This window comes from Hypanus sabinus, chromosome 28 (assembly GCF_030144855.1).
Source record: "Hypanus sabinus isolate sHypSab1 chromosome 28, sHypSab1.hap1, whole genome shotgun sequence".
Taxonomy (NCBI): domain Eukaryota; kingdom Metazoa; phylum Chordata; class Chondrichthyes; order Myliobatiformes; family Dasyatidae; genus Hypanus; species Hypanus sabinus.
Window position 1 is genome coordinate 28,926,871 of NC_082733.1, and position 24,558 is coordinate 28,951,428.

At 40.7% G+C, this 24,558-nt stretch overlaps 1 protein-coding gene across 3 annotated transcripts in view; it reads left to right on the forward strand.

Moving 5' to 3' along the window:
- The window catches only part of LOC132382527 (dipeptidyl peptidase 8-like), a 68,131-nt gene extending 56,607 nt beyond the window's left edge, over window positions 1-11,524 (forward strand). For all 3 annotated transcript variants that reach the window (XM_059952818.1, XM_059952815.1, XM_059952817.1), the window contains 4 exons: window positions 1,876-2,028; window positions 3,969-4,111; window positions 6,457-6,568; window positions 6,967-11,524. In XM_059952818.1, coding sequence (XP_059808801.1) covers window positions 1,876-2,028; window positions 3,969-4,111; window positions 6,457-6,568; window positions 6,967-7,083 — 525 coding nt within the window. In that variant the 3' untranslated portion in view covers window positions 7,084-11,524. The remainder of the gene's footprint in view (window positions 1-1,875; window positions 2,029-3,968; window positions 4,112-6,456; window positions 6,569-6,966) is intronic.
- The last annotated feature ends 13,034 nt before the right edge of the window (window positions 11,525-24,558 follow it).

A 24,558-nucleotide genomic window follows, 5' to 3' on the forward strand; every position in this document is an offset into this window, starting at 1 on the left:
CTGTACTCTTTTCCATAGATGCTGCCTGGTGTGCTGTGTTCCCCCAGCATTTTGTGCGTGTACCTTAAATACTGTTTGGGTTCCTAGATGATGGGAAGGGAAGAGGCGAAAGAATGGATGCTGTACTGTTGCCATTACATGAGAAGGTATTTTAAGAGTGCTTTATGGGAATGAAAGAGTAGTCCAGATAGTGCTGAATGGTTAGAATGTGACTTGCGGTAGAATTTTGTTGCAGCTGGCAGAGATTGCACAGAGTCATCCATGCAATATGGAGGCTAGTGGCGTGAAGCTGAGAACCGAGGGAGTTCTATATCCTTGTTTTGTCCAAGAGGAGCAGAGGTGAGGGAAGAGACATGGGAAATGCACTCAGTGGCCACTTTATTAGGTACCTCCTGTAACTAATGAGATGGCTATTGAGTGTATGTTTGTGGTCTTCTGCTGCTGTAGCCCATTCTCTTCAAAGTTTGACGTGTTGTGTATTCAGAGATGCTCTTCTGCACACCACTGTTGTAACGCAAGGATACTTCAGTTACTGTCAGCTTCCTGTCGGCTTGAACCAGTCTGACCTCTCTCATTAACAAGGCATTTTCACCCACAGAACCACTGCTCACTGGATGTTTCTTTGTCATTCGTACCATTCTCTGTAAACTTTAGAGAAAGTTGTGCGTGAAAATCCCAGGAGATCAGTTTTTGAGATATTCAAATATACCATCTGGCACCAACAATCGCTCCACAGTGAAAGTCACTTAGGTCACATTTCTTCCCCATTCTGATGTTTGGTCTGAACAACAACTGAACCTCTTGAGCATGTCTGCATGCTTTTATGCAGAATTGCTGGCACATGATTGGCTGATTAGATACAGATACAGATGTACAGGTGTCTCTAACAAAGTGCCGCTGATATAGATGAGATGCAGTCATTGGCTCTGTTAACTGTTGTAGAGGAGAAGCTGTGATTCAGGAAGGCATTTCAGAACTGCATGTATGGAAAGAATTGGCATAAAAGCAAAAATGACAGAGATGGTGGAATTTAGAGAATGGACTGGAATTCTTTTCAGGAAAAAATGTGGGAGGAAGTTTTCTTGGAGGGAATTTTGGACTATAAATGTTTGTCTTGCCAGCAATATTCACACTCTGTGAATAAATACCATTAAAATCTCATTTACATCTCATGCAACAAAGCCTAGCATATTTTGGCTCTATTACAGAAGGAATAATTCATGAATCACTTAATGACTTGTCGGCTCACTTATTTCTACAGATCGTGCCGGGAAGGGCTGAGAAATAAGCTTTGGAAGAGCAGCGAATCACTTTGGGGACTCTACTTATAAAATTCTTAGCCTCAAAAGCAGTTCAGGCAGTGGGGTGGGGGCGGGGGTGATCAATACATACGTATTAATTTTAAGTGCAAACTAAATTGTATTTGAAATTCTTCATTTTGCGGTAGCCCGGAATTTATAAATTGATAATTTTCTTGATGAATTACACATTAGTGGGTGCAGTTAATTTACCTGTCTCGTATCCAGAGATTGTTGATCTGGAGACTATAATTTGAGTTTACATTCAATTAAATAAATAAATCTGGTACTTATATTAAAAACTATAAAAATCAGTGATGGTGATAATGAAATCATTGGATTCTTTGGTTCACAGAAGACCTCCAGAAAATGAAATTTATCCTATATACCTGATTAAAAATGGTTTACTCTTAACTACCTCTTCAATTCAGGGACAAGTAGGAATGGTCAATAATTGCTGGCCTTCCCAATGATGTCGTCCCATGAAGGAATAAAAATTGTGCTTTGTGCATATGGAGATTATAAACGCTGAATTTGTATTGGGTTTAATGTTCTAATGTGTACATTTCTTCTGCAGGGGCAAGTAGAAATTGATGATCAAGTGGAAGGACTACACTATCTGGCTGCTAAGTACAGATTTATTGACCTGGAACGGGTGGCAATTCATGGTTGGTCGTATGGAGGTTACCTGTCCCTCATGGGTCTAGTGAGGAGACCTGACATATTTAAGGTGCTATCTCAATATTCACCTGTACAGTTCTATCATTAGTTTGGCTTTGGAAAACTTGACAAAGCCATGGTGGTGGGGGGGAGGGGTGGATGTCAAATTCCTGTGAGGACTGAGGTTGAAGTGTGACTAACATACAAGAAATGCCTATTTGTCCATTTTGACTTTGTGTAGACTCAATAGTGTTCTTATTGCTGTTAACTCTGAGTTAAACATGTACGCATTATTGTAGTGGTTCTTAATAACCAGAGTCATAAGGTACTACAGGCTCTTCACCCCATCTAGTCCATGCCAGCCTGGTATTTTTGCCTAATCCCATCTACCTTCACCAGACCATGGCCCCCCCCCCCCCCCATGCCCCTCTCATCCATGTACTTATCCATACTTCCCATGAATGTTACAATTGCACCCACATCTACCACTTCCGCTGGCAGTTCGGTCCACATTTGCTCTCCTCTCCAGTCAAGTTACCCCTCAGATTCCCTTTAAGTATTTAATTTTTTGCCCTAAACCTACGATGTCTAGTTTTAGTCTCACACAACCTGAGGGGAGAAAAGCCCGACTGTCCGTCCCTATAATTTTATGCACCTCTATATAACTATCCTCAGTCTACTAAGGAATATTGTCCTAAATACCCTTATTAAATATAAGAAAGTTATTGCCATCAAAATTTATTAGCTGGTGCTAATGTGATCCTGGGCCCAGTATATCGATGCAGCTACAAAGAAGGCATGACAGTGGCTATATTTCATGAGGAGTTTGAGGAGATTTGGTATGTCAGCAAAAACACTAACAAATTTCTGCAGATGTACCATGGAGAGCGTTCTTATCAGCTGCAATACTGACTGGTATTGGGGGAGGGGGCACTGCACAGGGTTGAAATAAGCTGCAAAAGTTGTGGACTCATTGGCTGCATCATGGGCACTAACCTCCCCAGCATCCAGGACATCTTCAAGGTGGCATCCATCATTAAGGACCCCCATCACCCAGGACACGCCCTCTTCTCATCGCTGCCTTCAGAGAGGAAGTACTGGAGCCAGGAGACACACATTCAATCTTCCCCTCTGCCATCTGATTTCTGAATGGACATTGAACCCATGAACACTACCTCATTACTGATTTATTTCACTCTTTTTGCACTACTTATTTAATTTAACATTTTAATATGCATATACTTACTGCAATTTACAGTTTCTGTTATTATGTACTGCTGCCACATACAAATTTCATGACATATGTCAGTGATATTAATTCTGATCCTGATCCTGACTCTGATAATTATTTACGGTACTGGTGGAATCCACTTTTTCAGTAGTCTCATTCTCAGAAGCTCAGATTGAGGATCAATAGGATGCTGAAATTATGAAAGTGGCTTAGTTTGGCCTGAGCCAGTGACAGTGGTATAGACCAGGGATGATAGTTTAAAGCACTGGTTCCCACTGGGGCCCACGAGAAAAAGGTTGGGAACCTGTGGTTTTGAGGAAGAAACGGGTTACTGCAGATGTTGGAAGCTGGAGCAAAACAACAAACCACTGGGAGATCTCAATAGTAGCAGTTCAGGCAGAATCTGTGGAGGTAAAAGCAATGTATCGATGTGTGGGTCGAGTCCTTGCACCAGGGTGATAGTTTGCATCTCAGAGACGGGAGTGTGTTGTGGACAGTGATAACCATATTTTAATTTGAAAACATAAAAATTGTGTTTTATTGTACAATAGTGTATTGATGCAATGTAAACATTTTGAAGAAACTTTTGTAAAAATAAAATAGTGATAGCTAACATGTTCTCAAAGTTGATAGATGTTAAGTGTGGCTCATTCAAACTGAATTTATATAGGGCCATCCAATTCCTTTTTCTATTCAAAGATGAGTGGGTTACCAGCAGCTGTGCTTTCTTTGCCATTTGTGGACTTAACGTATTGCAACCTGTTTGTTTTTTTTTGCAGGTAGCCATAGCTGGAGCCCCTGTAACACTGTGGATCTTCTATGATACTGGATACACAGAACGTTACATGGGACTCCCAGATAAAAACGAGAGTGGTTATGATATCGGATCTGCAGCAATGCAAGTGGACCACTTTCCACTTGAGTAAGTTTCACCTCTTGGCAATCCCTGCTGTGTTTTACATCCCAATCCTAGGCACCCTCGGAATTCTAAGTATATTTAACTGACAAGGCAAGTCAGTTCCGGCAGCCATGCTCATCAGTAGCTGTGTTTTGCCTCGGGTTCAGCATTCCTTCAGCAATCTAAGTGATTTTCATTTCATACATAGTATTTTGTGAAATGTAGACAACTATCCCCTTGACATAATTGTTTAATTGAGGTAGAAATTAGAAAAGGAATTTTAAGTCTGTTTAATATTTTCAGACAAAAACATTTTTTGACATAGTAATGCCAAATCATTGGGTATACTTAAGTGGAGGTTGATCAGCTCTTGATTAGTCAGGGTGTCAATGGTTATGGCGAGAAGGCAGGAGAATGGGGCTAAGGGAGATAATAATTCTCATCGCTGCCTGTAAAGTTTGTACTTTATCCCCGTGAATGCCTGAGTTTCCTCTGGGTGCTCCAGTTTCCTCCTACAGTCCAAAAAAGTACTGGTTAGAAGGTTAATTGAGTCAACGGACTTGTGTGTGGAAGGTCATGTTTGACAAATCTTACTGAATTTTTTGAAGAGGTTACTTGGAAAGTTGACAAGGGTAAAGCAGTGGATGTTGTCTATGTGGACATCAATAGGCCTTTAACAAGGTTCCACACGGAAGGTTAGTTAGGAAGGTTCAAACATTAGGTATTAATATTGAAGTAGTAAAGTGAATTCAACAGTGGCTGGATGGGAGATGCCAGAGAGTAGTGGTGGATAACTGTTTGTCAGGTTGGAGGCCGGTGACTAGTGATGTGCCTCAGGGATCTGTACTGGGTCCAATGTTGTTTGTCATATACAGTAATGATCTGGATGATGGGGTAGTAAGTTAGATTAGTAAGTATGCAGGTGATACTAAGATATGTGGCATTGTGGATAATGAAGTAAGTTTTCGAAGCTTGCAGAGAGATTTAGGCCAGTTAGAAGAGTAGGCTGAAAGATGGCAGATGGATTTTAATGCTGATAAGTGTGAGGTGCTACATTTTGGTAGGACTAATTAAAATAGGACATACATGGTAATTGGTAGGGCATTGAGGAATGCAGATGAACAGAGTGATCTAGGAATAATGATGCATAGTTCCCTGAAGGTGGAATCTCATGTGGATAGGGTGGTGAAGAAACCTTTTGGTATGCTGGCCTTTATGAATCAGAGCATTGAGTATTGGAGTTGGGATGTAATGTTAAAATTGTACAAGGCGTTGGTGAGGCCAACTTTGGAGTATTGTGTACAGTTCTGGTCACCGAGTTATAGGAAAGATGTCAACAAAACAGAGAGTACAGAGGAGATTTAGTAGAATGTTACCTGGGTTTCAGCACCTAAGTTACAGAGAAAGGTTGAACAATGTAGGTCTTTGTTCTTTGGAGCGTAGAAAGTTGAGGGGAGACTTGATAGAGGTATTTAAAATTATGAGGGGGATAGATAGAGTTGACGTGGATAGGCTTTTTCCATTGAGAGTAGGAGAGATTCAAACAAGAAGACATGTGTTGAGAGTTAAGGGGTAAAAGTTTAGGGGTAACACGAGGGGGAACTTTTTGACTCAGAGAGTGGTAGCTGTGTGGAATGAGCTTCCAGTAGAAGTGGTAGAGGCAGGTTCGATATTGTCATTTAAAGTAAAATTGGTTAGGTATATGGACAGGAAAGGAATGGAGGGTTATGGGCTGAGTACCGGTCGGTGGGACGAGGTGTGGGGAAGTGTTCGGCACGGACGAGAAGAGCCGAGATGGCCTGTTTCCATGCTGTCATTGTTATATGGTTATATGGTTTTAGAGAAGACAATGTGTGGATCTGTCCCTTCCAGAAGCTTAAAAACAAGAGTTTGCTGTGACAATTGTTAAGACTGAGCATAATAAAAAACAAGGTTATCCACCAGAGTGGCAATTTTGATTGAGAAAGATGATTTGAATAAGATTATTAATGTGCTATGCTAAATCTAACTGGTACTCATGAAATTTTGAGCTGTAATTAGTCTTCCTGATTAATATATCTTGGAATAATATTCCAACTAGAACTTAAATATGGTTTTCTAATATTTAATATTTCTTAATTTCATTGTCAATTAAGAATGTGCTCAGTACTAAAGTTGGTATTATCATATATCCTTGTGACAGATAAATGGAGTAACATTAGAAAAAATTTTATGTCCATTTTAATGACATGGATGACATGACACTGATCGTGGATGGTTGTTATAAATAACACCCAAGATTTCACAACTTGCCTGAGCAATGTTGTGCTTAATGTGAATTATTCCAGATAAACACTATGATCACCTTTTCTCTTCCTTCTCACCTTTAGACCGAACCGCCTACTGCTGCTGCATGGGTTCCTTGATGAAAATGTCCACTTTTCTCATACCACAGTTCTCCTTAGCTTCCTCGTTCGATCAGGGAGACCATACGACTTGCAGGTAATCCATTAAACTAAAAGTGAAATCATTACCATCTCAAACGAAATTCGGTTACGCACTTTCGTCAAAAATAGGATTTGGTCCAAAAATGCATTAAGTTATGAACATGGGCATAATCCCTTTTATTATTTTAGACATTTGAGATTTTATTGAACAATTTCTTATTTTCAATAATGATACAAGTCACCGCAATAAACAACCTATCTCCAAGTTAGTGATGTATTATCAATAGAAAAATATTCGATGTAACTTCAGAGAAATGGCATGAATTCAGACGATGCATAGGAAAACCCAGACTTCTGAATTGATTACTTGCAGGAATTTTTTGTGTGTCTTTCAGTGAAAGATGCTAGAGCATTTTTTATAATTTGGAAATTACTGTTGTTCAATCCTTCAAGGTGTACCCCCAAGAAAGGCACAGTATTCGGGTCCCGGAATCTGGTGAACATTATGAGCTGTATCTGCTCTACTACCTTCAGGAGAACCTGGCCTCCCAAATTGCTGCCATGAAGTAGAAGATGATGTATTACTCTTGGCATCCATTTCAGCTAACAGCCGAATGCAGGAGATGTCAGAACTTAAACATTGTTTCCTTACCTCATTAATACAGATTTCTCCTCCCTCAGCTAATTATGGTCATCTGTTTTCACATGCAGCAGTCTCACTGCTTCAGCAACAGAACAGCAGCCGCCATTCCATTATCCGTTGGCACCCCTCTCATCGCTGCTAACATTTCTGAATCTCAACCGAGGCTCCTAAATCTGATCACCACACTACCTTAGTGGCAATATTTGTCTCCATTTCCCTTGCATCCCCAAAACTATAATGCCTACCCACGATCTCACTGATAGTGCCTGAAGATAACTTCTGCTCTTTGTTCTGAGAATGTAAATGGAACAAGATCCCTGAAGAGCATGTTCTGGGCATGAAGAATACTTTCTTTTGAAGAATTTATGTATGCCAGTAAGACTTGAAAAACATAGCAGTATTTCTGATGTTTTATGCTGCTCTCCTCTGTCTTATGGCCTTCCTCCTTGATTCACGCATCAATTTGTAACTCTCTGATCTTTAGTCAGACTAGTGAAATGGACTCATTTTCTTCTGATTGCCAGGCCTTCAGTTTTGCTTTCCTCCTTAACAGGATTTATTGCCACATTGCTATTCACTTGTAAAATTACCATAAAATCACCAATTGTTTCCTTGGAGTTTAGAGTAAATGCAGATGATTGTAAAACCTTTTTGAGCACTTTATGTACAAGTAATGTTTTAATTAATGTCTTAAATAGTATCTTTTTTTATTACTTAAAATATCTACATCTGATCATGGTTTATTTATTCTTTTTTGGATACAAAGAGGTTCTATCTTTGCCAAGTTTGTTTAGATCTTTGGATATCTGCAGAGCTTTGCATTCTGTGAAGTAAGAGCAGGGTATATAAGAACAGGGGCTGAATATTTCACAGCAAGTGCAGTCCAATATCTTGTATACAAGTATAAGATCTGAATATTTCACCGCAAAGGCAGTTAAATATCTTGTATACAGGGGCTGGCTGAATATTTCACCACAATGACAGTCCAGTATCCTGTTTCTCAAGGACTGAATATTTCACTGCAGAGACAGTCTAGTATTTAATATACAAAGTGTTGGAATATGCAACAGGTCTGTCAGTATCTCTGGAGGTAGATGCTAATAACATTTCACTTCAGTAACCTTAGAATATATCAGTCCAGTACAGCTGTTACTTCTGTTTAATTACAGGAATATTGCACCATTTTTTTAGACAGTAACGAGGAATTGTTCTAGATGTTGAGAGAGGTTTCCTTCCTATAGGTCCTTGTATTAACTTCTCAAGTGGTTTCTTAGTGTTTCAGCTTGTTCGACAGTTTGTGCCTGTCAGGTAAGTATAAAACATGGAAGAGTCAAATCTTTTGAAAGGGAGAAGCAAATGTCCTACTTGTCACACTCAGCTGTATTGAAATCAGTATAGTAGGTTAACATGCAGATATATTACTGCATTACACAATACAGCCTCTTATTCCCTCCGCTGCCTGAGAGGAGTTTGTACGTTCTCCCTGTGACCACGTGGGTTTCCTCCGGGTGCTCCGGTTTCCTTCCACAGACTAAAGATGTACCGATTGTTAGCTTGTTTGGTCATCGTAAGTTGTCCCGTGGCTAGGATAGGGTTAAATTGCGGGTTTCTGGGTGGTGCAGCTCGGAGGGCCGGAAGGGCCTATTCCGCACTGTGTCTCAAATAAACAATAAATAAAGAAGTCCACAATTGCCGTCAGTTCTGAATGTCACGAAAGTCATGACTGAGCAGATATTAGGAGTCAAATTGCAGTTGTGGCTGTGTATTCATGGTACATTTGTTTCAGAAACCACGTGCCACTTTCACTTGGCTGCATTCTTTGTGTTGCCAATGGTTTCACGTTATGTCCAAACTAGCTTTCTATAGCTTTTTCGCTAGGGCTTTGATTAACTTGTTGGAACCATTGCTTTCTCATAAATCCCTCTAAGTGCACTGTGTTGCCAGTAAGTTGTCAGGAGTGGATACGGTGACAGTGTCAGAAGATTCTGTTCACACTGGTCAGGTAGGAAAAGCGAATTTGTACACACAAGTAAAATATTAGAGAAGCACAATCTTATGCTTAGTTTTGTAGAATTATGTTTACATTACCAATGTAGGCCTGTGACTGTTTATGCTTCAGACAAGTCTCTCACTGCCCTAATTCATCTAAACCCAAAACATTTGTATTCTTCTTCAATGTTTACCTTGTATTTCCTTAAAGACCTCTGTCAATGTGTACTCCATATTACTGTTACACAGATAAGTGGGGCATCAGTGTTGTAGTGTAATTAAACCTCAGACAAGGAATAACCAAAGCAGAGCAGAAATGCAGTTTCCTTGCATACCTTATCTGTAAAGAAATAAATCCGTTCCCCTTGAAAAACTAGGCAGAAGTGCATATAGAATCTACAAATCAGAGTTTGCTCTCAACAAGAAGAGGCACTGATAGTGAATCTTCCCTGTTTAAGAGATTCTACAGGGGCAACTCTGTGCTTCTCATTGCCTGCTACTCTGACTTTACCAGTCCATGGCTTCCAGCACAGTTACCATGAGGCCCAATGCAAGCTCAAGGAGCAGCATTACATCATCCGTCTGGGCTTGCTGCAGCCCTCTGGACTCAATATTCAAATATACAAATTCAGGTAACTTCATTTCTTAGTCTGTGATATCGGCCCACCTTGTTCCCTAGCCCCCACATGTCAGTAGTTGGAGGAGGTGCCTGAACTGACTTGCCAGGCACATCTTCCTGCTCTGCATTTTGCAGCTCCTACATCCTTTGGTTAGCATTCTTGTTCTCTAATTACCTGCATTCAGTCATTGACCAGATAACAGCTTACTCTAGTTTTATTCTATCAGAGAATCTGCCCCTACCCTACGCTGCCTGCAATTTCATGAGCTTCTTTTCTCATCTTCCCAATTCTGACAGGCTTCGGAAACGTCAACTCTGTTTCCTTCCACAGCCAGATCTGCTGGTTTATCCAGCACTTTTTTGGTACTATTAAGTACTATATCATCAAATTCAGTGAATGGTCATTAGCAGTAACTACCAGCATAAATTCACTGCTATTGATGAAACCTGAGAAAGAAGCTAACACTTCACTCTTCACAGTTATCAGTGTTTGGGGGTTTGCCAGTTTTGTCATTTCCTCCAACTCTCATTCCTTCCCATTATTGATTGAGAAAACATTTTGGGAGCAGGGATTGCATCGGACATGGATATGGATATGCATCGTCTGAACTCAGTGGAATCCCAAAACCAAACCCAGTGAAACAGAAACTGTATTTTGCTAAGTTTCTGGATAAAAATGTTCTGAATGGTCATGATAGAAACTAAAGGAATGTGCTATTGAATGCTTGTCTGGGGAATGGTGCTGTTTATCTTTGAGATGGTATTGGAGTTGTGGGAGAGGAACTTCCATTCAGAGCCATTTTTTATTGAAGGATGGAGTGGTATTCTGCCTGGGGCAAGTTCTGTTTCTCCTGTTAGTGGGCAGAACCATCATAAAGGTATTTCCTCTTCATTGTACAAGAAATAAACCAAATTCATATATTCCCTAAGGGACCATGCTACATTGTTTATTATACTGATAGACAATTTGAATAAATAAAAATGGCCTGGAAATTTGCCTTTCCAAATAAATGGTTATCTCTTTTTATTAAGAATATAAGAAACAGAGCCTGAGTTAACCAAGTGGCTTTCTCTTCTACTATTCACAATAATCAGATAATCTTATGCTCAGAAACAGATGCCAGCACGATCCCCATCTTTGATTTGCTTCATGCTTAAAGACCATTCATTCTCATTCCTCAATGTACTCAGTGACTGAGCATCTAGAAAGATGCAGTAAAAAAGGTGTCTTTGCATTGCAGGCCTAAATAGCCAGCCCTGTACCGTGGTTTATCGTACTGTACTTTACATTCAACGTAAGAAAAAACCGTATATTTTGTTTTGATTGGACAGCTTTGTAAGGGTATGAGCAGCAAAAGTTAATGTGGTGTTACATTAGCAGTGGTGATTTGAGTTCACGCTTAGCAGGAATGTGATGTTTATTTTTTTATGAGATGAAGTGTGTTCAGAAGTGATGGGTGCAAAGGTGATGAATATAGAAGTAACATTCCAGAGAACTTTTCCCATTCTGGTGCATGTGAGAGAGTTCAACAAATTTCATCCCTGTCTATCAAGAAAATTGTGATTGTGATACATAGACACTGGATTTGCCTGAATCAATATTAAATTTTAACATTGAATTTCTTTTATATGTTTTAAGTGCTATGGTATATAAATACAAGCTGGTGCTTTGTGAATGATGAAAATTCTTAAATAGCAAGGTTTACAGAGTCATAAACTATTGGATCATTCTCACAATTCCCCAAATAAAAAATAATTCTGTTCAATTTTATCTTGAGTGGAGAAGTGCTCTTTTGATTCCAATGGATTAATCTTTGGTTGTAATGTTTAAAGTGCTTCTACTAACTTGGTTAGAGCTTGTGCACAGAATGTAATCAAATCTTCAATCTTTAGTTGGTGCCTTGGAAACGACTCTGAATGAACTGTGGACAGAAATATGAGGATCAACACCGGTGGGGGAAGCTACATTCAAAATTTTAATTGCTGCTGATGTTAATCATATGTTTATGTTTAATTTTTACAATTTATGTAAGCCCATCGTCCCTGCTGGGGCATAGGCCGCTGACAGCACCTCGCAAGAATCCTCTGTCCTAGGCCAGTTATCCCCATCTTCCAAGATCCTTCCTCTCCCAGCAATGAGCCTTTGGAATTTCCGTTGGTATTTCTGTAGCACTGGGTTTTTACGGGATGAGGTTGCTAGCTCCATGCCCAACCCTTCTCCTTTCACAACCGGGCTTGGCACCGTCCACGGTGGAGTTTTAATTTATAAAGCAGCGTTATAAATTAATATTCTGTAGACTGTTGGCAATCATGATGTGTTTAGAAATCTGATCACTTCCTTGGTGACAGAACAACTAACCCATTGACTTGGAGATGAACATTCTATTAAGATTATTTGGCTAAAATGTTTTTCATTGGCAGAGTTGGCCTTGGTACTGTGATGATTGAGAGATCTTAAGCTGAGCTGCCCAAGATAAAGGACTATATTTCAGGATTTATATATGATGATAGAACATGGCATTACAGGTGTATTGCAGAGAGAGATCAACAGCATGAAATATAACAACATACTACATTTAGGTTATTGGTGAGAAATGTAGGCACTGGGCCTAATCCATCATTATTCTAATCATTATGGGAGGATTAAAATACCTGAAATGAAGAGCCCTGCCCCTGTAGGAAATGGATAATTGCCTTCTCGTTAACAAGCTGCTTTGCCAACAGGAAGCGAGGACAAATTGTAAATCAAACCACATAAAGCAGAATTAACAATCAAATAACCTTGGGGTAAAATTGCTCATCCTTCTCAATGTAATCCAATAGTAAAGCACTTCCACTGAATGGGCATAGACATACTGTAAAATTTGATCAGTCGTTTTTAATTCATGGAGTCAGAGAGTAATACAGTGTGGGTACAGGCCTTTCGGTACAACAGGTCCACACAGCTAATCCTGATTTCCTACATTGGGTCTAGTCTACATCCCACCTCTCTGTTTATCTTTCAAAGTGCTGCTCAATTGTTCCCATTTTACCTTCCCCTGGCTCATTACAGATGCTCACCACCGTCCCAGTGGAAAATGTTGCCCCTCAGCCTTCCTTTAAATCTTCCCTTCTCACCTTAAGACATAAGAGCAGAGTTAGGCCATTCAGCCCATTGAGTCTGCTCCACCATTACATCATGGCTGATCCCAGATCCCACTCAACCCCATACACCTGCCTTCTCCCCATATCATTGGATGCCCTGACCGATCAGGAAGCAATCAACTTCCGCCTTAAATATATATTTTTAAACAAAATATTCTTTATTCAAAAATAAAATTATGTACAATAAACCATTCAATGACTCCCAGTCTTTTACAAATATTTCCATTATGGTCTTTACATTCCCACACTTTTGCCACCCAGGTGGCACTGTGTTACTTCATATTTGCATACACTTATTCAGGGGTATACACCCTGCCCCCCTACCCCTCAACTCCCACGGGAGAAGAACCCTAGACTGTGGTCCTTCCCCACCTTGCGGTGGCTGCACCAAGTTTGAGTGCATCCCTCAGCATGTACTACAGCCGAGAATGTGCCAGTCGGCAGCATTCCCCCACGGACATCTCCGTGTGCTGGAAGATGGTCAAGTTTCGAGCCGACCAAAGAGCGTCTTTCACCGGGTTGATGATCTGCCAGCAGCACCAGAGGTTGGTCTCCGTGTGCGTCCCCAGGAACAGCTCGTAGATCAGAGAGTCCTCTGTCAGCAGCTGCTGGGGATGAACCTCATCACTGTCCCTTCTATCCTCCTCCACAAACCCACAGTGTGCAAAGAGGTGGGTCACTGACTCCTCTTCACTGCAGTCCTCCTGTGGGCAGAGGGGTGTGGAGGCGACTTTCTGGGCGTACAGGAGGGATCAGACTGGGAGGGCCCCTGTCACTGCCAGCCATAAATATACACATGGACTTGCCCTCCACTGCAGTATGTGGTAGAGCATTCCACAGATTTACTACTCTGGCTAAACAACATACCTTCCTGCCTCTTCTAAAGGGTCTCCCCTCAATTTTGAGGTTGTGCCCTCTAGTTCTGGATACCCTCACCATAGGAAACATCCTTTCGCCATTCACCCTATCTAATCCTTTCAACATTAATTGTAAACTTCCACTCAGTGACCATTATATTAGTTACAACTGCTGGTTAATGCAAATATCTAATCAGCCAGTCATGTGGCAGCAACTTAACGCATAAAAGCATGCTGACATGGTCAAGAGGTTCAGTTGTTGTTCAAACCAAACAGCAGAATGGGGAAGAAATGTGATCTAAGTGACTTTGTCTGTAGAATGGTTGTTGGTGGCATATGGGTTGGTTTGGGTATCTCAGAAACTACTGATCTCCTGGGATTTCCATGCACAGCAGTCTCTAGAGCTTACAGAGAATGGTGCAAAAAAACATCCAGTGAGCGACAGTTCGTTGGTGAAATCACCTTGTTAATGAGAGAGGTCGGAAGAGAATGGCCAGGCTGCTTCAAGGTGAAAGTGTGTCAAATAACCACACATTCCAACTGTAGTGCGCAGACGAGCATCTCAACGTACAACGTGTCAAACCTTAAAGTGGATGGGCTACAGCAGCAGAAGATGACACTGGATTCCACTCTTGTAACTAATAAAGTGGCAACTGAGTGTATATCCTTTACGTTTTGACTCCCTTATCCTCGGAGAGAAGGACAATTGCCATCCACTTTATCTGCACCTTAATTTTAAGCACCTCTGTAAGGTTGCTCCTTACTCTACGACGTCTGTTCCTGTATCTCAGGTACTCTAGTCCTGGCAATATCCTCGTAAATCTTTGGACTCTTTCCAATTTAACCAGTACTTTACTACAAGGGGTGATTGAGAAGTTCGTGGCCGAAGGTAGAAGGAGTCAATTTTAGAAAACCTAGCACATTTATTTTTCCTACTTTTACATGCTTAGTCCAGTGGTCGTAGAGCATATGGATCCCTTCTTTGTAGAAGTTGGCGTCTTGGACCTCCAGAAGTGGTCCACAGCATGGGGTGATTGATAACTTTGTGGCCCGAGGTAGAAGGAGATGAGCTATTAAATTCAAACTTTCTGCAATTTCACTCAGTGTGAAACTGCATGTGCATGCAACGAGAGCTGTATAACTCATCTTATTCTACCTTAGGCCACAAACTTATCAATCACCCCTGCTGTGGACCACCTAGAGGTCCAAGATGCTCTCATTACATGCATGTGCAGTTCAACTCTTTGATTATGCAGAAAGTTTGAAGTTAGTAACTCATCTCTTTCTACCTTAGGCCATGAACTTATCAATCACCCCTGCTGTGGACCACTTCTACAAAGAAGGGATCCATATGCTCCATGACTGCTGGACTAAGTGTGTAAATGTAGGAGGGGACTATAAATGCACTAGGTTTTCTAAAATTGACGACTCCTACCTTACACCACAAACTTACCAATCACCTCTTGTATAATAGGAAGACCTAAACTATACAGAGAAAGGTTTCCAGCAGTAAATAGTGATCTTACTGCATGGGGAATGAAGATTCCTGAACCTTCTCCTTTGGGCTGATGTGTTTCCTCCTGAATTTCCAACTGTTTACCATGAGGAGAAAATGCCCAGGAGGCAGATACAAAGTTAAGCTCCAATATATTACTTGTCAGGTACTTTCCTGAGTCACCTCTTTGTGTGCTGTTCTCTGTCAGCGTTGAAAGCACTAAAGGTAGCAACAATTCTTTGATAATCTAAGTAACTGTCCTCAAATGCACTGAGCTAGTAACACAATAAAATCAATAACCCAGTGTCAAAAATTATTATTGAAATACATCGCAGAATATGCACTTACAGCCCTTCGAGCCATGCCCCCCAATAAGCCCCCGAATTAATCCTGGCCTAATTCTGGGACAATTTGCAATGAGCAATTAACCTACCAACCTGTAGGTCTTTGACATACACCCATGTGGTCATGGGGGTTGGGGGGGGGGGGGGTGTTGCATACAAACTCTTTACAGGCAGCAGTGGGAATTACAGTTCCAAGTCACTGGTACTGTAAATTGTTATGCTAACCACTGCACTACACTGCCAGCCAAGTTATAATTTTGGCCTGGCTGTGGAGTGATTTCAGTTCAATTATTCCAGATTACTATCCCGAATTGGAAAATCAGCAATGTTGTTGACATAACTTTTAAGCAGTCAAATAAATATCGATCTGGTTCACTTTCATCACAGAAGATATACTGCTGTTCTTGCTCATGTGGTCTGCATGTGATTGCAGTAATGGTGTTGTGGTTGTAGATAGATACGGGTGCTTCAGAACTAATTATTGTCTGAGACTCCAGGTAAGCTCAGAGAGCATGTGTGGGAGAGATTTTGCTCTGTTTTCATGTGTGGAGTAAGTCTATGCACCAGAGCATTGACTCCAATTATCTTTGGATTTCTTGTCATTGGACCAAAAGCTCACTTTGTAGCTGATATACCATGATAAATGAATTCATACATATTCATCTTCCAGCCTTCAGAACTGGGTAGAAGCTGGTCATCCCCTGCCCCAAGGGACTGGGTAAGAAAAATATTCCTTCAATTTAAAAGCTGTAATGGCATCAACAAATGGCCTCCCCAATCACACGTGATATTTTGTTCTGTGGGGGGCGTGGGGCTCTTGAAACCTTTCTCGACATGTTGTTTTCAAGGCCAGCACTGCAGCACAGCTAGAGGAACTGCTTGCTGCCATCCTGTGCTCGAGACACAGGTTCAATACTGACCTCAGCTGCTGTCTGTGATGATGTGGGATCGTCTGGGTATTCCAGTTTTGTCTCATAGCCCAGAGGCAAGTGTGTTGGTAGGTTAATTGGCCATTATAAATTGCCCCTAGAATGTTGGCAAATGGTGGAATCTGGAGGGAGCTGATGAGAATGTGGAGAAAACTTTTTGAAAAAGGGGGGGTTTACTGTAAATGGATGGTTGATGGTTGGGGTTATCCAAGATGATGCCAAGCTGTGACCTCCAATGAGTCACGGCTTAGCTTCATTTTTTATTTTTTAGGTTCATACGGATAGTTTTGGGGCGCAGAGGGGAGTTAGGGGCCAGAGTAGGTTTTGGGAAAGGGATGTGGGGCAGTTAGATATCAGGCCAACATCTAGGCCTCCACTTGTTCAAAATCCAGCAACATGGACATGTGACAAATAATATGCATGGATGTTGGGCCAGCAGACCAAGGAGGACGAGGACTAGTGACATACGGGGGTGATTGATAAGTTTGTGGCCTAAGGTAGAATGAGTCAATTTTAGAAAACCCAGTACATTTGTTTTTCAACATACTGTAGTCCCCTCCTACATTCACACACTTAGTCCAGCGGTTGTGGAGCATACAGATCTTGGACCTCCAGAAAGTGTCCAAAGCAGGAGTGATTGATGTTTGTGACTAAAGGTCGAAGGGGATGAGTTATTAACTTCAAACATTCTGCATGATCACTCAAAAAGTTGAACTACATGTGCATGTAACAAGAAAAGTATAACTCATCTCCTTCTACCTTACACCACAAACTTATCAGTCACCCCGATGAGTTATTAACTGATGAGTTAACTTCAAAACTTTCTGTATAATCACTCAAAGAGCTGAACTGCTTGTGCATGTAATGAGAACAGTATAACTCATCTCCTTCTACCTTAGGCCTTGAAATTATCAATCACCAATCTGTGGACATTTTCTGGAGGTCCAGGATCTGTATGCTCCACGACTGCTGGACTAAGTGTGTAAATGTAGGAGGGGACTATGTTGAAAAATAATTGTGCCAGATTTTCTAAAATTGACTCCTTCTACCCTAGGCCACAAACTTATCAATCACCCCTCATGTCACCATACGTTTCGATTTACATGTGATAAATAATCTCGAATCTTGGACACCCTAGATCTGAAGGGCCTTTTTCTATGTTGTATTTCCATGACTATCCCTTGAAATATTTATTTAATTGTTGCCTGATTCTCAAAGTTAATGATTAAAGCATATTCAGATTATTTCTACTAAATGTCTCTATGCTTCTATCCTCCAAGATGTTTCCCTTAGCATCTTAGAAATCTTGTATTGAATGCTGTGTATGCTCATATTTACAAACGTCATTAGCATTTGCAGGGTGAATTTCTTTCACACCTCTTTTCTGCAGTGGTTAATTGAAATGGTGTCAGCTGCTTATTTTCCCCAGAATTCTTGATGGCTGTTGTGAGGAAGGCAACAACGATGACTGTAGATGGTAAATGTGTCCATTGAGAGCCTGTGTCAATAGCCAATCAGCTTGCTCATGCAGTATCTGTGTCTTTCAGTTCAAACACATTAGATGAGCTGGGATCACACAGTCTATATCTAGTCTTCTCCGACAAAGTTCAGCATTTCTCACTCATCAGGAGCAGTGAAGCTGAAAATCACACCCGTGAGTTTTATCTTCCTGCCCAAACTGCAGGAAATTATTAGTCTACATAGGGAATAATAATAGTCCCAATTATTCCCAATACACACCTTATATCACTTAGTATTGGTACCCAGGTCTTTCAATTCTTCTGCCTAATTCAGTATGTATTCTGTGTGTTCTGCTTCCCTCAACTATCGTACACTATCCCTGGACTTATGGCACTGAACTCCATTTTAAAACAGATTAATTTACTGAACAGCTCCGGGTTGGAAGGTCAGTTCCTTGAGGACACTGCTGGTTACAGCTGCCCAACTGAAACTAATAGAATTGATAACTGTTCCTTGCTATCTACTGGCTAGCCAATTAATAATTCAATTTAGAGTGTCATCTTGTATCCCATGGGGATTCGGTCTAAAAGTTACACTTCGAAACGGAGTTGTAGATAAACAATCTGATCAACACACTAATCAATTCCTGCAAAATTGGTTGAAAGTTCCATTATTCGCAAAAGAAGTATAATATACAAGCTAGTGTAAATGCAAAACCTACTGATGTGATTGAATTTATTCATGTAAAAGTTCTTAAATAAAACAGATTAGTGATAAACAAGTTATCTTTTAAATGTTGATTTATTGCTCAATTAAACATGGCAGTTTATATGATTTCATGTAACATAACTGTCATCCTACTTGTCAGTTCCACAGACATCCATTTGTACCTTTAAGACTAGTCTTAATTATGTAAAATGAATGTTGTTTTCAACACTATAAACATGATTATTACCTACTTACTGCCTGTTACGTCACTGGCGTTTCGGGCAGCAAGGAAGGTCCTCCATCTCTAACACAGTTCAGGACTTCCTTCATTGTGTCAGCAGCTTCTTCGCAGTTTTCACTACTGTCAGACATGCAAGTCCTGGGTGGAGACTCAGGAATACCATCTCATTCAGATGTAGAAGGGTTCTTCATTGCTGTCTCCATAACAACTTTGTATTACCAGTCAGGATTGTTAGCCCTGTACTGAACCCCTGAACCTGGAGGACCGTTGGACCACTCTTAGTCTGGCCTCTACCCTTTGACCTGTTTGGCATGGGTGACCCTACCAAGAGACAAGGCATAAAGCCCTGACTCCAGCCAACATAGCTCTCCGGGTCATTGAGGCCCACAAGCCTCCAAACCCATCAACAAGGTTGTGGTCCCCTTGGAGATACTGTATACCAGTTACCTATTAAAAGTTGATTTATTGCTCAATTAAGCAAGGTAGCTTATATGATTTCCTGTAACATGGCTGTCAATTTTACAGCCATCCATTTATGCCTTTAAAACTAGACTCAATGAGGAAAAAATGAACATTATTTTCAACACTAAGTAGTTGAAGCATAGTTATTATGGATCCTCTAATAGTGCTGTTAAGTGTGTGTCAGCTGTAGTTTGGTGTTCTATTATTAAACAAATATCCTTTTGATCTAAATAAATTAATCATATGACACCCTGTGCTACAGTAACATGACAAATGAATCTTAATTCAGTCATGCTTTTAGCAGCAAATAGCTTAACAAGAAAATAGTTACCCAAGCAGCTTTTTCTCAAATTATGTATGCAGTGATGCAGCAAGGTGCCCCTGCAATGAGTCTCTGATTAAGGATAATGCTGTACATAACAAATTTATTTTTTTACTAAGTATTCAGCTGTGTAAAATGCTATATGCCATTTCGTATTGAGGTAGACTGTATTCGAAGAGGAATAAGTAAAGAGGATGCTTCCACCAATGAAAGTGTGTCATTTGGATTCTCTCGCCTGAGAAACTGAGTCATTAATTATATTCAAGGCTGAGGTACAGGTTTCCTGGACTATTCTGGGGAATCTAGGATTAGATGGGAAAGTGTTTTTGAGGCCAAGTCCATGTCAGCCATCATCTTATTGAATGGCAGAGCAGGCTCAGAGCCACAAGGGGTCTGCTTCTACTTGTGCTCATTTCCGATACACTAAAGCTGAGGGAAAGGACAATGAATAAAAAGCAATGTGAATGCAGGAGTTCTTTGGAAGATGTAGAATCAATGTTTGGATGGTTTCTCCTTCTCCCTGACAGTTACGCCACTGGCATTTAGGGCAGCAATGAAGGTCCTCCATCTCTCTCTCTCTCCTTGGTGATCATTATTGTTTCTGTAACAATATATATATTTTTTACCAGTCAGGGTTGTTGGCCCTGAGCTGAACCCTCAGACCTGGAGGACCAGTGGACTGCTCTTAGTTTGGCCTTTACCCTTTGACCTATTTGGTATGGGTGACCCTGCCAAGAACCAAAACCTAAAGACCTGACTCCAGCCAACATAGCTCTCCAGGCTATTGAGCCTCCAAACCATGACGAGGTTATGGTCCTCTTGGAGGATGGCATATTTTAACACATAAAAAAGATGGAGACTGAGTATAACAAGGGTTCTCAACCTGGGGTCCACGGACCCCTCAGTTAATGATAAGGGTCCATGGCATAAAAAAGATTGGGAACCCCTGCCTTAGAAAGTTACTTTATTTTCTTCAACCCTGTTTACTACATCTGCCTGTAGAATCAAGATATGTATGGTGCTTGGCAGCAAATAATTTTAATATACTTTATTGGTTACTTAATGCCAAAATCACAATCGCTGTCTCATAATATCAATCTCTTCCACCTACAGTACCATAGAAACTAAATATTCTCATATCCTGATGGGCTGAAGTTTAAACGAAAGAAAGTCGTATATTTCACATACAAGGTCAAAGGGTGCTGGAAATACTCGAGACGAAAAAGGTATTTGATTAGTCAGGGCCTGAAAGGATATGGGGAGAAGTCATGAGAATGAGGTTAAAAGGGAAATGGATCAGCTATAACGAAATGGAGGAGCAAATTCAATGAGCTGAATGGTCTAATTTGGCTCCTATGTCTTATGGTGTGGGTACATTGCAGGGTCAAGACTTTAGTCACACAATTTTATATTACTAGTTTTCTTTGTATCTGAAATGACCAATTCTACCATTAGTTATACATGTCTAAAACTCACTCAGTCTCTTCCCCTCTCTGCCTGATCGGCTGAGAGCTTCCTGGAGCTCTGACCTACATTTCACAGCTTTTACATGTCATTTTGTTTGTTCTCGCTCTCCTCAACTGACCTCATTAATACATCAAACAGACAGCTTCATCCTTGGCTTATCACCATGGCAATCCTGGCCCCCACCCTATCAGAGAACTAGTTGCTATCTATATTTCTCCACACTCTCTGAAAATTAAAACTAACTTGTTTTCGCTCTTTCTCCATTCTGGTGCAGAAGTCTTCGGTGTGAAATATTAACTCTTTCCATAGATGATGCCTGACCTACTGAGCGTTTCCAGCAATTTTTATTTTTATTTCAGATTTCCGTCTGTTCAGTTGCATTTCTAGTTTTGTTCACAATTTGAATTTCCCACAGAGTTTGACAGGTAAATTTATAATAAAATTACTGTTGCAAATATAGGAAATCCGTGTCCAGTTGTTTCCCACAAGTGAATTAAAGACTAGATTTGTGTTTTGAGGATCATTATTGAGTTATAATGATTGGACATCAAGAAATATGATCCAGCACTGACCTCTGGAGGAATTTATCATTCATCTTACGCATGGGTTGGAACAAGAGCTCTCCAGATTGCCTCAGAGTTTCCAATTGATTAGTGCACTAGGTATTGCAGAAAGGCTTGCCCTTTCCCAAGGTCATACTTTTTGTTACCGCTGTATCTGTGTCGGTCAGATTTCAGGTTCAGCTAACTGAAAAAGTCCCCAGGTAGGTCCTGCATTCATTTGTATTCAAAATCTCCACTGTCAATTTCCTTTAGAACATCCCAGAACCAGGGCCACTACTATTGTAGACTGTAGAAACATCAATGTATCATATTATCTGATAATAAGTCATAACACTAAAGAAGAATATACTCAGTGGCTACTTAATTAGGTACACCTATACACCTGCTTGTTAAGCAAATATCTAATCAGCCAATCATGTGGCAGCAGCTCAATACATAAAAACACACAAACATGGTCAATAGATTCAGTTATTGTTCAGACATCAGAATGGAGAAGAAATGTGATATAAGTGATTTTGCCCGTGGAATAATTGTTGGTGCCAGATGGGGTGGTTTGAGTATCTCAGCAACTGCTGATCTCCTGGGATTTTTACGCACTACAATCACTAGAATTTACAGAGAATGGTGTGAAAAACAAAAAGCCCCCAGTGAGTGCCAGTTCTGTGGGTGAGAATGCTTTGTTAATGAAAGAGGTCAGAAGTAAATGGCCAGACTGGTTCAAGCTGACAGGAAGGCGACAGTAACTCAACTAACCACATGGCGTGTAGAAGGGCATCTCTGAATGCACAGCATGTCAAACCTTGAACTGGCCTACAACAGCAAAAAACAATTAACATTCAATGGCCACTTTATTAGATACTGGAGGTAGAGAATTTGACCCCTTCATTTACCTGGGTTTAGAAGCGGAAGTGTTGTTTGCATTATAGTATTAAAGTAAATACAGTACCACTTTTAGGTTCTTCGTGACTCCGGGAAGTTTGGTAAATTCTCCAATTGATGCTGAAACAGAAATAGCGTATGGAAGGGGGAAGGTTGCAAAGCTGAAGAATGTAATCTCTGCACACAGCCCAGGGTAATACTGAGGAAGCAGTGCATTGTTCAAAATACTGCCTTCTCAAGTGAAGGTCCCATCTATGGTTTCAGATGGATCTAAAGAACATCGTGGCAACATTTCAAAGACAATCGGGAAGGCTGCTGAATGAGGATGACTCCATTTTGCCCATCAAACAGCATTGCATGTTTAATCATAAACACAAGAGATTCTGCAGAAGCTGGAAAATATCCGGAGTAACACACGCAGATTGTTGGATGAACTTGGCAGGTCAGACACCACCTATGGGGCAAGGGGGGAGTGTGCAGAAATAAATAGTCGATGCTTTGGTCCGAGAACCTTCATCAGGTTCTGATGTAGGGTCTTGGCATGAAATGTCGACTGTTTATTCATTTACATTGATGCTGCCTAACCTGCTGAGTACCTCCAGCTTTTTGTATGTGTTACATTGAATGTTTAATGTATCATGAACTAATTTGGGAGTACGAATTGCTATCAAAAACTAGTCTTTTCTCAAAGTGAGCTTCTAGTTGGACCATTACCATCATTGAAGGTTTAATTTTCAGTGTGCTGCTTTAACTGACCGGATGATAATATGTTTTTAAAATAACGATGGCAGAACACAGAAAAGGGTGTCCCTAAACAGCGAACATTCTTTAATCTTTGCTTCTTGTAGTTGTGATGTGAAGTAATAATCAATAGAATGAAATTAAGTTCATATGTTGTAGCATCTTGGTCACAATGCACTGTAGAAATATCCTGCTGAGGTACGAGCTGGAATTCAGTTGCCTGGTGCAGCCATTTCTTTGTTCATTGGGAATAAGTACTTGGCTTAAATAATGTAGGCATGTATACAGCTTCCTTCAGGACAGAAATGATTAATCAGGTTGTCTTCGTGCAGAATGGCACGTTTCCTCAGTCTTTCAATGGTTTATTGTGGTGCATCCGGACCTAGTTGGATTCTGCTTGCTCAAGATTCAAGACTGTTTATAGTCATTCACGAGTGTAAAGGAGAATGAAATGATTGTTACTCTGGATCTGATGCAGCACAAAAAACACAAAAGCAATCCTTTAAAACATAATGTACTGTTGAGTGTGACCGATACAAAAGATCAGCTTCTATACATAGATTGATTACATACACATAAAGTGACACTAAGTGCAGGAGTACCTGTTCATGAGGTGATTCTGACAGGAAATGGTAACATGACAAAGTGACTCTTGGCAAGGGGGTTTCTTCTAGGTAGAGTAGGGTATGTGAAAACTCAGGAGGACAGCAACTGTGCCAGTGTGCAGGTTAACCTTTTCTCCCCAACTCTTTAAAATGTGGTGGCAAAGTAGCATAGCTCGATACCCGCCGCTGTCTGTAAGAAGTTTGTACATTCACACCGCAATCGCGTGGGTTTCCTCCAGGTACTCAGGTTCCCTCTAGCATTCCAAGAATGTACAGGTTAACAGGTTAATTGGCCACATGGGTGTAACTGGGTGGCGTGGGTTCGATGGACTGAAAGGGCCTGATATTATGCTGTATCTCTAAATAAAATGGTGGAAAGTCTTAAATCTTTCCTTGATGTGGCATTGGGCTTCTCCTTTGACGAAAGTTTCTGTTGAGTTCCTCCAGCATTTGTGTACACGTTACTCTGGGTTTCCAGCATTGTGTTCTTTATCTTTTATGGGGTCTTTTTTATGGTGCATTGGAGCTGGAGTAACAATTATTATGTTCTCCTTTACACTTGTGTACAGGAAATGA